A 16,619-nucleotide genomic window follows, 5' to 3' on the forward strand; every position below is an offset into this window, starting at 1 on the left:
AATAATAACAGTGATTTCGAGAATAAAAATATAGAAAAGGATTTGTGCATGTACAGTGATTTTACTGATGAAAGTTCTTATGATCACATGCTCAAATCAATCAATGTTTAAGCAATCAAAAAATCAGCAAAAAAATGCTATGCAGAAACCTTTTTTTTCTATTTCTACATTCTTTTTACATTCAATTAAATAAATGATTATTTTAATTTCGCATAAAAATATTAAAGAAATTTAACACTTATCATATACTTTGAAAAGATTTTAACAAAAATGCGAGTTTTTTTAAACCTTAAAAAAACCCTTAAGATGTCAAAAGTTTAAAAAAACTAAGAATAATTTTTTTTATGAAGAATTAAAAACTGAATAAAAAAAAAAAAAACTTAAAAAGTTTAAATATGAAAAATCCCTAAAAAATTTGTACAAAATCCTATTTCCGCTAAGCGATGCATAGTGCGACGTGCAGAAGGACCTGCTTTTGTTCTTAATTGAGTTTTATTAAAGACTTTAACATGCATTAGTGCAACGCCGTGCTTTGCAAGGTCGTTGACCATCTTGATAGATCAGATACAACACTTAACGCCATATCCGTTTAGTCTCATACTGTGAGTCTGATCGCTGTAGGGTGAAGGTCTTTTGTGGCAGTTTGTTCGTATTAATCAGTCCGCTTGAAAAAGCGCACAGATTGATACAATCCAAAAAACTCTATAATTGAAGATTTTGAAATATTAAAACTAAATATTTTCTCCAGTATTATCTCCAATATGTGATAACGACATCATAACTCTGTTTTATTTATATCGAACCATACTTTAACAAGTGTTGATGCGTATTTGGGATCAATGTCCAATTGTAACGTTCAATGGTGAAATCTCTTTCCTGCCTAGCTTGTATTCATTACGTGCCATTCTGTCTTCTTTCGCTTGTAATTTTACTATAAGTTTCTACAAAACAAGATTTGTGCAGAATTTGAACAGCTCGTATTTAATATTTTATGTTTTTTTTTTTTTTAAATAGCATATCTAATAAGGCTGCAAAAACTTTCTTTAAATATTTGCTTAAGTATGGCACATGATAAAAAACACGTGTTAAAGTTTGACGAAAAAGGAAAGTAACCATTTTAATAATTTATTTAAGACTCCCAACTAGTCTTAAAGTAAAACTTATAAATTAGAATTTGAGACCGAATCTTCACAACTACCAAACTGTACCCTGTTCTATTTGCCTATGGATTTTTTTTTAATTCTACCAGTTTTTAATAATTCTACCAATTTTTATTAAATTTTTTATTTAATAATTCTACCAATTTTTAATAAAACTCACAGCAAGTAAATGATTTTAAAGCAGCTCGTCGAGAGTTCGCACCAATGTTTTTAGCAATAACGTCAACTCTTAGTAGATGTATTTTAATCCAAAGAAAAGAGACAGCCTGTGACCATGTGCTGAAATCAATATTTAAGGAAACAAGAAAAAGGACTTAACAAAAAAAAAGGTGTCTTTAAACCTTAAAACAATCCCTTTAAAATATTAAAACTTTAAAAAAGATAATTTTTTTTATTGTTTATTAGAAACTGAATTCCAAAAAAAGAAAAAACCTTAAAAAGTATAAATCACTACAAACTGTCTAAAATTTCCGCTCGACGATGCACAATCTATATATTGAAGTTTTTTTGTCATGTCGTGACAAAAAAATTTAACAAATAGAAAAGAACTCTGAAATTGTTGTTTTACTAAAGATTAGGGTCATTAAAGTATTATTTTTAAATAGGAATTTAAAATATTAAATTATAGAACCTTTGATGTATACAAAACCTTTTGATGTAAAAAGAATATTTTAAGTAAAACTCTCCTAAACTCAAATAATTTCTGACCCAACCGAAAAGTTGGGAATTAACTTAATAAAAGTTATGCAGGTTTTTATTAAATTTTATCGGCGAGTGACAAAAATAATTCTTGATAATAGTTCATTGAATGTCTTTTGAAAAATTGAAAACACGATTAGGAATAAACGATAACTTGATACACAGAGTCAATACTTTTCTTAATAAAATTGTAATTATTTTAAGTTTGTTAAATGAAATACTGCTTCTCAATCATAACACGAAAGCTTCTACTAAAGCGATAATACAACTTAAATAACATATACAACTTTAATGCTTTAGAAAAATCTTTCCAGTCTCAATTCATTTATAGAATTTCCGACTATTTTTTTAGTTAATATTTTTCAAGCAGCTATTTTCAAAGCAACCCAAACACTAGTATTCAGTTTTTTTACTTCGGAGGAAGCTTCAAAATTGCTGCTGAGAACATTTGCGTAAAATTTTATTTCTAAAAATTTTGTTAATTTTTGCTCATAAGAAAAAACTCTTGATTTACCAATTTCTTATTTACTATTTAGTTATAATATTCTATATAAATAGTTATGAAGAAAAAGAATGCTGCAATTAGTTTTCTTTAAACGAATCCAACGAAGAATATCGATCATAGGAGTCTGCTAAACCATAAGACTATCTGAAAAATCTTGGTCATCGTTTGGCTTGACTAGCATGACTCCTCGATATATTTGAAACTGATGCACTAAAGAGGACAATCAAGATCGCAAAGACTTGTAGCGTTTAAAAACTTCGAGAATGTGTGGAGCAATGTCCGGAGTAAATATCAGTTTTTCCATTTTATCTGAGTATTGGTCGATTTCAGCATGATACTAAACATTACAATGACAATTATAAATTAAACATGAGATTGTGTAAATTATAATTAACTTTAACCAAACTGGCTTGAGCCGCAATAGCTAACTAATTACATTAATGATAACAATTAAAATAAATACAAATTAAAAAAAAAAAACATGTAGTAAACACATTTTATGATATATTATGACACACACACACATTAGGTATAATAGGCATTTTATTCTTGATAGTTAAATTTCCTCGGCTTAAGTCCGACAGTTACAGATTATCTGACTGTTGCTTCTACAGACTATTTGCTCACAAGCAAAACATTTTACAGTTTAATAATACCAACTTTAAAGTCAATTAAAAATGCTATTTATGAGTTTTTAACATTAGAATGGTTGCTGTGACTGAAAGACGTTTTATACAGCACACAACAGAAAACTATGCACGAAATCAAGCCAGTCAGGACAGAAATCAAGACACGAAATCAAGTTTAATTGGTGTTAAACAGAAAACGCTGCATAAAATTTATCTTAAATCGAGTTGATCAGATATAAAAAAAATATCCTTAAAAGTTAATCAAGACGAAAGATTCATACCAGAAGAAATATTTCTTGCAGCCTTTGCAGAGTGTACCTATACCAAGAATTGGCAACTCTTCTGCCTTCTCGTTCGCATTCAGAGACGTGTTCTGTGATGATCATGGTGAATCGCTAAACATGGATAAATTATGTCACTTAAAAGAGAAAAAAGAAGACCAAAAGAGAAGGAAGGCCAAAAATTATTAAAAAACTGTTATTAATTTACAAAAAGAGGAAAACAGAAATAAAGTATAAGAAATTTATACTAAAACATACTTGAAAAACTATCAAAGTATAAGAAATTTATACTAAAACATACTTGAAAAACTATCAAAGTATAAGAAATTTATACTAAAACATACTTGAAAAACTATCAAAGTATAAGAAATTTATACTAAAACATACTTGAAAAACTATCAAAGTATAAGAAATTTATACTAAAACATACTTGAAAAACTATCAAAGTATAAGAAATTTATACTAAAACATACTTGAAAAACTATCAAAGTATAAGAAATTTATACTAAAACATACTTGAAAAACTATCAAAGTATAAGAAATTTATACTAAAACATACTTGAAAAACTATCAAAGTATAAGAGATTTATACTAAAACATACTTGAAAAACTATCAAAGTATAAGAAATTTATACTAAAACATACTTGAAAAACTATCAAAGTATAAGAAATTTATACTAAAACATACTTGAAAAACTATCAAAGTATAAGAAATTTATACTAAAACATAATTGAAAAACTATCAAAGTATAAGAAATTTATACTAAAACATACTTGAAAAACTATCAAAGTATAAGAAATTTATACTAAAACATACTTGAAAAACTATCAAAGTATAAGAAATTTATACTAAAACATACTTGAAAAACTATCAAAGTATAAGAAATTTATACTAAAACATACTTGAAAAACTATCAAAGTATAAGAAATTTATACTAAAACATACTTGAAAAACTATCAAAGTATAAGAAATTTATACTAAAACATACTTGAAAAACTATCAAAGTATAAGAAATTTATACTAAAACATACTTGAAAAACTATCAAAGTATAAGAAATTTATACTAAAACATACTTGAAAAACTATCAAAGTATAAGAAATTTATACTAAAACATACTTGAAAAACTATCAAAGTATAAGAAATTTATACTAAAACATACTTGAAAAACTATCAAAGTATAAGAGATTTATACTAAAACATACTTGAAAAACTATCAAAGTATAAGAAATTTATACTAAAACATACTTGAAAAACTATCAAAGTATAAGAAATTTATACTAAAACATACTTGAAAAACTATCAAAGTATAAGAGATTTATACTAAAACATACTTGAAAAACTATCAAAGTATAAGAAATTTATACTAAAACATACTTGAAAAACTATCAAAGTATAAGAAATTTATACTAAAACATACTTGAAAAACTATCAAAGTATAAGAAATTTATACTAAAACATACTTGAAAAACTATCAAAGTATAAGAAATTTATACTAAAACATAATTGAAAAACTATCAAAGTATAAGAAATTTATACTAAAACATACTTGAAAAACTATCAAAGTATAAGAAATTTATACTAAAACATACTTGAAAAACTATCAAAGTATAAGAAATTTATACTAAAACATACTTGAAAAACTATCAAAGTATAAGAAATTTATACTAAAACATACTTGAAAAACTATCAAAGTATAAGAAATTTATACTAAAACATACTTGAAAAACTATCAAAGTATAAGAGATTTATACTAAAACATACTTGAAAAACTATCAAAGTATAAGAAATTTATACTAAAACATACTTGAAAAACTATCAAAGTATAAGAAATTTATACTAAAACATACTTGAAAAACTATCAAAGTATAAGAGATTTATACTAAAACATACTTGAAAAACTATCAAAGTATAAGAAATTTATACTAAAACATACTTGAAAAACTATCAAAGTATAAGAAATTTATACTAAAACATACTTGAAAAACTATCAAAGTATAAGAAATTTATACTAAAACATACTTGAAAAACTATCAAAGTATAAGAAATTTATACTAAAACATAATTGAAAAACTATCAAAGTATAAGAAATTTATACTAAAACATACTTGAAAAACTATCAAAGTATAAGAAATTTATACTAAAACATACTTGAAAAACTATCAAAGTATAAGAAATTTATACTAAAACATACTTGAAAAACTATCAAAGTATAAGAAATTTATACTAAAACATACTTGAAAAACTATCAAAGTATAAGAAATTTATACTAAAACATACTTGAAAAACTATCAAAGTATAAGAAATTTATACTAAAACATACTTGAAAAACTATCAAAGTATAAGAAATTTATACTAAAACATACTTGAAAAACTATCAAAGTATAAGAAATTTATACTAAAACATACTTGAAAAACTATCAAAGTATAAGAAATTTATACTAAAACATACTTGAAAAACTATCAAAGTATAAGAAATTTATACTAAAACATACTTGAAAAACTATCAAAGTATAAGAAATTTATACTAAAACATACTTGAAAAACTATCAAAGTATAAGAAATTTATACTAAAACATACTTGAAAAACTATCAAAGTATAAGAAATTTATACTAAAACATACTTGAAAAACTATCAAAGTATAAGAGATTTATACTAAAACATACTTGAAAAACTATCAAAGTATAAGAGATTTATACTAAAACATACTTGAAAAACTATCAAAGTATAAGAGATTTATACTAAAACATACTTGAAAAACTATCAAAGTATAAGAGATTTATACTAAAACATACTTGAAAAACTATCAAGAACAACTCCTTTTGGTCTTTTTTTGCAGTTTCAACCTTCTGCGTTAATTCTTCGATCTCCTCCTGTCGACGCTCTATCTCCGCTTGCAACGTATTGTAACTTTCGTCCTCCTCAGAATCACCATGTCTTTGCTCCTACATAAAAAAATATTAATTTATAATGAAATTTTAGAAAAAGTAAAAGAAAAAAAAAGAATAAAAAAGATTAAAACTCTTTAATAAGATTTTCACCTCTCGTTTGGCTTTATCAATCAGCACATCCAGACGCTCATGCGCATCTTCCAAATCCTTTTTTACCTATCAATGAACAGAGAATTATCACTAACTGCACACTTGGATTTTATTTTTATGATTACTATTCTTTAAAATATTACCTTAGATTTATGTTTCATCATTTTTTTGAGAGTATTGTGAATGAGCTCCCATGTTGTGAACCTTTAGTAAAAAAACATTAAATCATTTTATTTATTGCTATTTGATTTAAATGTAAAGAAGTTATAGTCTCAAAAAGTACCTCATAAATTCATTTTCCATTTCTTTGGAGAATATCCAATTAATGACTGTGCTACACTGGATGTACTGGAGTTTAACCATTTTGTCGATGACAATAAGAACCATCTAAAGAGAAATTGCAACTTAAAATTTAAAGTCAGCAAATTTTCACACTTTTTACTTAGATATGAACTGTTATACAGTTTTTTCAAATTGGTTTCAACTAGCTTTACTTTGCAAATGTAAAAGTTTTTAATTGCATATTTGAATTCCCTATAGCATCCTCCTCCTTACCCCTTAAAGAAACAAAACGAAAACTTAAAAATTTCTGAAATTAGTCAAATATGGCCATTTCTGTCAAAATTATATCAAACATTTTCACAATTTCAAAACTTTATCAAGAATTAATCATGATGTAAAAATCAGAAAAATCAGAGAGCAGCCTTTTTAATTAAAAGTCTAAAAAAGAGGCAGCTTTTTTTAAAAAAAGACTGCCCTCTTCTTTAATAGACCTGTTTGAAAAAAAACTAGTTGAATTTTCGTGGCAAAATCGTGGTGCAAAAAAATGAAAAACTTTTCAGTAACATTTGACAAGTGGATATTGGGTCACAGCTTAAAATGATAAAAATGCTCATATTGTTTTAAATGTATGATCATAGTGTTTAAAATACTCATATTGTACTAAATCTGTGATCATAAGACCATAACTTTAAAGAATTCTTCTAAGACCATAAACTTCAAACATTTACTTCGGAAAAAAGTAAAAAATACTCTTTTACTTAGGAAAAAAGTTAAGTTTTCAAAACTTTGAAATATTGAAAACATAAAATACATACCAAAGGATTTCTACCCCAAAACTCTCTAACAGTTCTTAAAACATGTAGTTGCTCAGATTTGTTTGTTATAAGTTCAGTAAACATGGAATGAAACCTAAAAAAAGTTTTTTCAATCAATTTAGATATATACAGTGATAGAAAAAAACACCCTTGGAGAAAATTAACTTTATAGTAATTCATTGATATGATATTTTTTTTGATTTGCTGTTTTTTATACAACAAATCTTTAAAAAAAAACAACCATTTTCCCTCATCTAAATACACTGGGGAACACAATTTTTAGTATCTAAGTTGTAAGGTCTTTTTTAGAGAAATTAGGAGTCATAGATTTCAAAAATTACATTAGTTTTTTTCTATCAGATCATATTATGGATATAAGGCATATGTGACTTGATGCCACATGCATGTATTGCAATACTATTAAGTATGTCTAACTATAACACAAAAATTGTCAGTATATATATATATATATATATATATATATATATATATATAATACAGAAGAAATGTTTATTTCAACATCAATAAGACAGAACTTGAAAGGTAATATGGACAGAATTCAGTCACTCATGTCACTGAAGCCACGGCGCCTTATGGCTTTCATTGGTATTGACCTGTAATTGTTGCCATTGTGTAGAAACACACACTCAAGACTGCACTTTGAACTGTCTATAAATAACTACCAATCACAACGCAATTATTCGAGTTCACCTAGTTATTCAGCAATTCTCTAACATTGTTACAAAAGATGGATTTGTTCTCTTCTGTGAAATAAACAAGAACATTCTTTTCTTTTTTGCAATACACAGCAATTTTATCTGGAAACAGTTTTTTCTGGCCAATATGGATACCAAGAATTCTGACAACTTCTTTGTCAGACTGAATTCTCTGATGAGGTCATTCAATTCTTCTTGACTGAACCCTGATTTTGATGATTAAGGTCCTTTGAAGTCTATGCCTTTTTGATCAGGTTTCAATCTCAGATTCATCCAACTTGTATAATATATATCTGGCAGATTATAAGTTGGCACAAGTATATTGTCACAATGTGAAATGGGTCATCTTCTTAAGCTAGATCAGAATATATCCATTTACTACAGTTGCTTCAATTGATGCCATAAAAATTAACAGAATAAAAGTAGCTAACATCATTATGGCCTTGTTACTCTCCACACCACCAGGACACCAGATTTCATTCACTTTCTTTTCCAATTAATCCATTGATGCAGATATTCTATGCATGTCTTACACACAATATGAGGTGCACAAGATTTATCTTGGTCCTACTAATTTTTAACAACGTCTTTAACAGATTTTCAATTCTGACAGAACATGTATTCACAGATAAAACAGAATGCATCACAATCATTATTGCATTTTCAAGATGATGCCATGTCAAAAACTTTTAACTTCTAATTTTTAATATATGACAAAATATAAAATACAATAGAACAAAAACTTCATAAATAAAATCAACAATTAATGCATGCTGGTTAACTATGGTCTGTTAATATAATGCAAGGGTAGAACCACTGGGTCAGAAAAACTTGAATATCTCAAAAACTAAAACTGATAGAAATATCCCATAGTATAATTGGATTCTACATCAAAAATATAACTAGAATCAGTTATGAAAATTCAGGTACCAGAGAAAAAAATTTTTTTTTTGTTCTCCAGTGATAATAATTTCATAAAAAGAATCAATTGAAAAAAAAAAAAAAAATTACAGAAAATGTTAATTTAATTTTATACAGAGAAATTAAAAAAAAAATTAATATATTGAAACTTGAAAAAAATTAGTTGTATTTCTTTTATTATTACTTTTAACTGCACTTATTTATTTGGGCATACAATTGATCAATTTTTGACTTGTTAATACCGAAATATTGAAACAAAATTAATCTTTAGGAGACTTAAAGATCTTTTTTGTTCCAAGCCTTTTGCTTTAGTATCTCATTTTTCACACTTTTCTGACTAATTAATAAAAAGAAGAGTTTTTTTCAGAAATTTTTTGATAGGTACACAATGATGATAAGCAAGATCAGAAAGAAGTGGGAGTTTAATAAGTTTTCTTTAATGGTCTTAATATGATGTTCAAATGCAATAGCTTGATCAGAGAAAGAAAATGATGTCTTTAGTTGTGCTGACTGATAAATTTTTTCTGAATCTACATACATAGATAAGACATTAAACTAAAAACTTTCCTTTGGGGAGATTTTTTGACAGAGTTTTACCTTTTGCAAATCAAATAGTTCTTGACAATGAAATTGTGATTGGAACATAAACAATAACAAAGCATCTAACACATCTTTACAACACTCTAAAAATGTCAATACAGAACTATAGCAATTTTATTTAAATTATTGTTTAACCTTATACTAAGCCAAAAAGCAATGAATTTTTTTTAGCTTGATCACAAGAGATGACAAGAATGTAACTGTTTTATCTACTAGCTTGTGCTCTTATCTGCCTGTAAAAATCCTAGCTTTCTTATCATACAACTTTCTGAATTTATAAGCAAGAAGAAAACATAAAGCACACAAAGACAGAAATTGTGTTCATAATGCTACCAACCAAGAGTTTGTGAAGTTGAACATAATTATGATAATTTGAAAACATGAAACTTTTTTAGAAATTACAAAACTTCAAGAGATTTAACTAAACATCAAAATAGCTTAGTTAAAAGATGTTGGATTCTTCTTCAAGCATTGTTGAGTAGATACAAAATTAATACAAACAAATAGATAATGTCAGAAGAACCAAATATAGAAATGCAGCTATAAACTTTTTTAAAAAATTACAAAACTTCAAGAGATTTAACTAAACATCAAAATAATGTAATTAAAAGATGTTGGACTCTTCTTCAAGCATTGTTGAGTAAATAGAAAACTAATACAAACAACTTTGGTGAATATTCTACAGTATCTGTCTGTAATATAAATTTCCTATCAAACATTTCTCTGAAGTGCAGCAAGGAGAGCAAAAAAAGCACACAAAGATAGAGGTTTGGGTTCATACTGCTACCAACCAAATGTTCGTGGAATTAAACATAAATGTGGAAACTTGATTAGGCAGAATATAAATCTCTGTCTACTATTGTAAAACATAACAAAATCTAAACTAATTATATTTATAAGTTTACAGAATATTCATGGACAACAGTGTTCAAAAAACTTTCATCCTTGTTTTTTTCATAGAGATCATAAAGATCATTTTTTTGTTTGCAAAATGAAAATGGTTCACCCTAGAAACATGATTCAGGTCAAATTTTATTATCTCCATTAATTAGCTACAACCTATAGTTTTTGAAATATCTACATATTTACATTTTTAGATATATACATTATTACATTATACATACATTAGAAAATGGTAGAATTTTTCTATTATGCAAAAATGAATAACTTAAATACTATTGAAGAAAAATAATAGTTGGCAAGGTAATTAAACTAGTTACATTAAAGCAATCTGATTGCTTAAATCTAATTAATTTCATTAATTAATCTAATTGATAAATTTAATCAATTAATGATCTCTTTGAACTGTTTGTAATTGTTGACTTATTATATCCTTATTTATAAGAATATAGCAAGTAGCAGTTGTAGTAGTAGTAACAACAACAACAACAACAACAACAACAAAAACAACAACAATAACAACAATTTTTTATACATAAAACAATCTTCATGAAATTAATTTACACTTTAATTCATTATTGAGAAAGCAGAGCTTGGGATAAGGAGGCTTTTGAGCAACCAGGAAATTCTGTCTGACATTCAACAACTATTTGTAAAAGGTATTGTTGCTGTTTTTCATCTTTTGTTATGTATGAGTTATAATCAGTTATTAACTTAACACCACTATATCTGTGTAATTAAATTGTTCCAAAAAAGGTATATTTTCAATAACTATATCGCCTTTGCATTCACCTGGTGTGATGAAAAAAGCACCAGGAGTTGTGATGATCTCTATTTGGAAGCTGCTCTTCTTCACTTTTTATTAAAACTGTAACTCCCTCCACATTTTCTTTGTTTGAAATATCTAGAAACAATTTCATTCTCATTTCAGTATACAACAGCTACCTCTAAATCTGAATTTATAAATATTTGTTAAATGAGTTTTGTTCTTTCTTTTTGCCGGTGTAAGTGAATGATACTCCTACTCAAAATAAATTGCTAAGAGCCATGTCCTACATTATCCTCAAATACTTCCTCTTTCAAAAGTATCCTCAAATCCTTAATCTGATGTAATGTTTTCTAAAGGTTCAAACTCTTATAATTCTAAAATATAAAACACATAACTATAATTAAACAAAATGTCAGAATAATTAATTTAAGGTAGTTAGGGCTATTTAGACAAGTGTTATTTCCCTTAGTTGATTATTAATTTTAGGCTAAAGTTTCAACTTTACTTTCATTTTTTATAAATAAATTACTCATCTAAACTACTTTTTTTTAAAAAATATTTGTAAAACCTGATCTTAGACTTTTAAAGAGAATACAAACCCGTAAAAAAAATTTAATGAAATTAATTAAATTTAAGCAATCACTTGCTTTAATGTAACTAATCTAATTACCTTGTCAACAATAATTTACAAAGATTACAATTGGTTTTATAAGGTACTTCTTCAATAATATTTAATATATATGCATTTTTGCATAATAGGAGAATTCAACCATTTTCTAATGTGTATGCATGTATGTATGTATGTATGTATGTATGTATGTATGTATGTATGTATGTATGTATGTATGTATGTATGTATGTATGTATGTATGTATGTATGTATGTATGTATGTATGTATGCATGCATGCATATATATATACACACATGGAATTCTCCTATTATGCAAAAAAGCATATAGCTTGAATATTATTGATTATATATAATGTAAATTATTATACAATATAGTTTTTGAGATATTTGCACTTTTAAATTACATATTATTAATTATATATAATGTAAAACTGTAAATATCTCAAAAACTATAGATTGTAGCTAAATGATGAAGATAATAAAGTTTAAAGAGAACAACCCAGTGAACAAAATGAGATCTGAACCATGTTTCTAGGGTGAAACATTTTCATTTTACAAACAAAAAATGATGGCAATTCAACTATGTTTCTGGAAAAGATGCTTAAACAAATACTGAGACCAAATAGGGAGGGACTTATAGATATTAAGGCATTAAAAGTTTTTCAAAAAGTTGTACAGAGGTACTTTGGATAAGAGTTATCTCTTGATAACAACAATTTTATTTAAATCTTCTCACAAATGCACAGAGATCTTGGAATCTTGTTATCTTAAAAATGCATATCCTAGAAAACCACATCATTCCTTTTCTAGTACTAAAAGGAAGAATCTATGTAAGCATAGAAATGTATTCTCAAACAACACACACTGTAACTTAACATATATTTTTTTAAGATTTTAAACTTCAACAGAATTTTTTCCAAATATCCCTAAAGGAAAAAACTTTTGTTCTTGCCTTGGTATGTAAATTGAAAAATTATATGCAACCAAATTGGCTTTAGTTTATTTAATCCCACTGTGATATTTTTTTACAAATTAAAGTCCTCTTCATCTGAAACAACAACCACAATTTACAATAAGGAAAACAAATCTTAAAACACTATCATTTAATGGGATTGAAATTTGAAAAGTTCTATTTAACTGAAGAAAACCTAGCTTTTCTACTTCATTACCAACTTTAACTGAAGTGGAAAAATTTGCAACCTTTTTAATTATTTATTTTTCCACTTGATTATAAGCAAGAAAAAACAAAAACAAAAAAGGATTATGCAAGATAACAAAAAATAAAATATCTAACAAGCAACAAAAAAATATTTTTATTAATTATAGAATATTATTAGATAATGGTTATAATACAAAATTATTATACTATTACAGAAGTCATCTGTACTTACTTAGTTAAAGCGCTGTATGTGTGACTTATACTTTTTAGTCCAGCCCTTAAAATAGTTAAGATAAAGCATTCGATTCGAAGAGCTGATACAGTTGGATCAATAAATGGAGCTAAATAAAGCAAGTTAGCAGCAGAACTATATTCCACAATTAGGAAAGATGTTTTTAAAATAAAAACAAATAATAAAGAAAGTTATTAAAAAGTTTTTAAATGTTACTATTTATAAACAACTTTTTAATGTTAGCATTATTTAAATAGCTGGAAGTAAAAATTTTTTCGTGTTACTATTGTTACTATTTACAAACAAATTAAATGTACAAAAATAGAGCATTTTCAATACAAATAAAAAAAAAAACAACAAAAAAACATCCCCTTTAAGAAAAGGTATAACATAAGCCTTTCTAAGTTATTATAGATTGTTTTTCGAGCTATTCCTTTTTTTTCAAAATGATTTACAACTTTTTATATAAAAGTTTTTTACAAAAAATTTCAAGACATTTTCAAAAAGATTCTCATTCTACTGCATTTAACCTTATTTTAAATAAATGTGTTTTTAACATTAAGGTAAACATTTCATAGATTTTTTAAAATTATACATCAAACCACATGTTTAATTAGCTAGAAAACATAAATTAAAATTTGTCCGATAACATGCATTACCTGTTAAATCATCTTTAGGATTTATAGTAAATAGTTTTTTAATTGATATTTTAAGTATTGTTGTCTATTTCTATCAAACATGCTTGAAGAAGTATCTCAATTTGAAGTGGAACTATTAGATATCTAAGAAGATCAAAATCTTCTGATGTTGCATAAAACAAACTTTATTGGATTTTTGAAAGATAGTGCCTGAAGTTAAGTGTCCTTAACTGAAAAAGATTAGTTTAAAATTTTTTTCAACTTTTAGTTCAATGTACAAATATAAATCTTTCTGCTATGAGATTTGTCAAATCAAAGTATTATGCAAAATATAACCAGTGAGCATTTGTCAGAGTTACTCAGAACAGTTACTAAAAGCTTGAAGCCGGATTTTAAGAAACTTACCAATAAAGTTCAGAAACATAGTGCCTGGAAAAATCAAAACAACTGTAAATTTGTTACTTATTAAAAAAGCTTATAATCTGCCTATGCTTCTTTAAACAATTCTGTAACTGGTTTTCTAGCATGAGTAAAAGGGTTTTATCTAGCTTGATTGAAATATATTTCATAAGATACTCAAGATAATTTGAAACTGTTTTTTTTTTTTTACTTTTAACTTTTTTTTTAAGACATAAAAACCAAGTAGTAAGCATAAATCTAAAGGTTTTTTAGAAAAAATTCTTTTGAAAAATTTATTTTCTTCAAAATGTAAATTTCATTCTATGAAATATTTTACAACACTTATTTACCACAAGATGAAATGCGAATTTCAAAATTTTTGCACATGTGAATTTTAAAAATTTTTTTAAGGCAAAATATCTTAAAAAAAGTTGAAAAATAAATTTTCTAAGCAAAATATTTAATGTGGTTCTTTGGCTGATAGTATTTGAATGCGACTCTTGTTTCAAAAAGTTTACCCAGTGCTTGTATAAACTATGTGAAAAGGTAATACATAGAAATAATACTTAAAATGAAGCTGACCAATTATTATCTAAAAAATAACAGGCAACTTTCTCTGAGTAAATTTCAAGAGAAACCAATCAATAACTTAGTAACTACAAAAAGTACAGAAAATCTTTTGGGTGTTAAACAAGTGTTATTCACTTGTTTAACACTTGTTTAATCTTTAATTAAATCTATTCTTGTATGGCAAATAACACGTAAAGGTGTGAATGACTGAAAGTGTTTCTTTTATTATATCACCTCAAAAATAGCTAAAAATTGTATGAAGGAGGAAAAAAAAAAGAGATCTGTTGAAGAGTTTGAAATGTGACTTATTGTTAAAGATTCTTACAATTTTTTATTACATTAATTTTAAAAATGTTTCATGTTATTATTCAATCCTTTTCATAAAAAGTTACAAAAATTTATAACAAAAACGTATAGCTGCTAATAACTATAACATATAGTGCCAATTACAAAATCAAGGTGCCAATAAATGTATTTTTTAATTTTTTGTAAAAATCTAGTTATATAAAACTAAGTAATAAACCTATACCAGTTCTGATGAGAAAATTTGAAAGATAACATTTTTGATTAATTAGAATTGTTGAAAATTTTTATTGATGGCAACAGATAAACTAGACTGACTCAAATATGTATGTTTTCTTAAGGTGCCAATAACTGTACTTTTACCCTAATTATTACTAAATGCAAAAGTATTTACCAACAAGCTCATCATTTTGATAGAATGACTTTTCTGTAGGATTAATTTCATGCAATATAGCAAGTAAAGTGTCAGTATCTTTTTTAGACTTGATTCCATCAATTAGTTTACGAACTGTAGCTTGACCAGGCTCATCTGTAACAGATAATTCAATAAAATGTTTTATTATCTAACTAAATATTTAAAAAGTAACTAACTAAAAAGTACTAAAGAAATTTAAAATAATAAAAATTAGTGACCTGCTTCAGTACATTCATATCTAAAGTATCCTTGCATAGGTTCAGGAAGTAAAGGTAGTAGCTGAGTTGGAAGAATCTCAACTAGGTTTTCATGAAAAGTACTTCTAAAAATACCAAAATAAAATAAACACATAAACCCAACAGATAAAGCTAATGTCAAATCCTCTAATTTATTGCTGTTGATTTGAACTAAAGATAGAATTGTTTAGGCCATTTTTATTATTGCCCAACCTTTGACATTTTGCAAGTACTTCTGTAATAAATCGGCAACGCTGGTCATCATTTGGACTACTATCAGCATATTGAATCCTATAACAAATATGACTTGAAATTAAAACTTGGAAAAAAGAAAAAAAAAAAAAAAGCTATATCGTAATTACCAATCATCCCATGTCCATTTATATTGAAAGTTACTTAAATGATATGAAAACCAATCAATAAATCTAGAATAAAGAAATTAGTCATTAAAAAACTAATTTGTCATCTTAAGCAAAAAAAATTCTCCAATAGAATATATAAAGTACTCTTTTTAATACCGATCAACACATGTTATATTCATGGTGGGTAGTCTATCAAACAACAATTCAACAGCCTGTGCTATCTAAATTTGTTTTGTTAAGAAGAAACAAATAGAGAAGAATTAATGTAGAGAAAAGTAATAACATAAGTGGAAATATTTATAACTAATTTAACAATTAATTAGGGTTAGGGTGTCATACTTTTGGCAAAATGTTAA

At 25.9% G+C, this 16,619-nt stretch overlaps 1 protein-coding gene across 3 annotated transcripts in view; it reads right to left on the reverse strand.

Moving 5' to 3' along the window:
- Positions 1-2,368: 2,368 nt before the first annotated feature.
- Positions 2,369-16,619, reverse strand: part of LOC145187369 (nuclear cap-binding protein subunit 1-like) — a 49,701-nt gene continuing 35,450 nt past the window's right edge. For all 3 annotated transcript variants that reach the window (XM_090088270.1, XM_090088275.1, XM_090088262.1), the window contains 13 exons: positions 16,420-16,484; positions 16,264-16,326; positions 16,115-16,192; positions 15,884-15,987; positions 15,645-15,779; positions 13,341-13,449; positions 7,413-7,506; positions 6,599-6,702; positions 6,459-6,519; positions 6,316-6,381; positions 6,070-6,219; positions 3,275-3,388; positions 2,369-2,701 (listed from right to left, as the gene is read on the reverse strand). In XM_090088270.1, coding sequence (XP_089944396.1) covers positions 2,588-2,701; positions 3,275-3,388; positions 6,070-6,219; positions 6,316-6,381; positions 6,459-6,519; positions 6,599-6,702; positions 7,413-7,506; positions 13,341-13,449; positions 15,645-15,779; positions 15,884-15,987; positions 16,115-16,192; positions 16,264-16,326; positions 16,420-16,484 — 1,257 coding nt within the window. In that variant the 3' untranslated portion in view covers positions 2,369-2,587. The remainder of the gene's footprint in view (positions 2,702-3,274; positions 3,389-6,069; positions 6,220-6,315; positions 6,382-6,458; positions 6,520-6,598; positions 6,703-7,412; positions 7,507-13,340; positions 13,450-15,644; positions 15,780-15,883; positions 15,988-16,114; positions 16,193-16,263; positions 16,327-16,419; positions 16,485-16,619) is intronic.

Source organism: Hydra viridissima, unplaced genomic scaffold (assembly GCF_058129835.1).
Source record: "Hydra viridissima isolate aposymbiotic clone 2 unplaced genomic scaffold, HvirCarnegie_v1 scaffold_1, whole genome shotgun sequence".
In the NCBI taxonomy this organism is placed as follows: domain Eukaryota; kingdom Metazoa; phylum Cnidaria; class Hydrozoa; order Anthoathecata; family Hydridae; genus Hydra; species Hydra viridissima.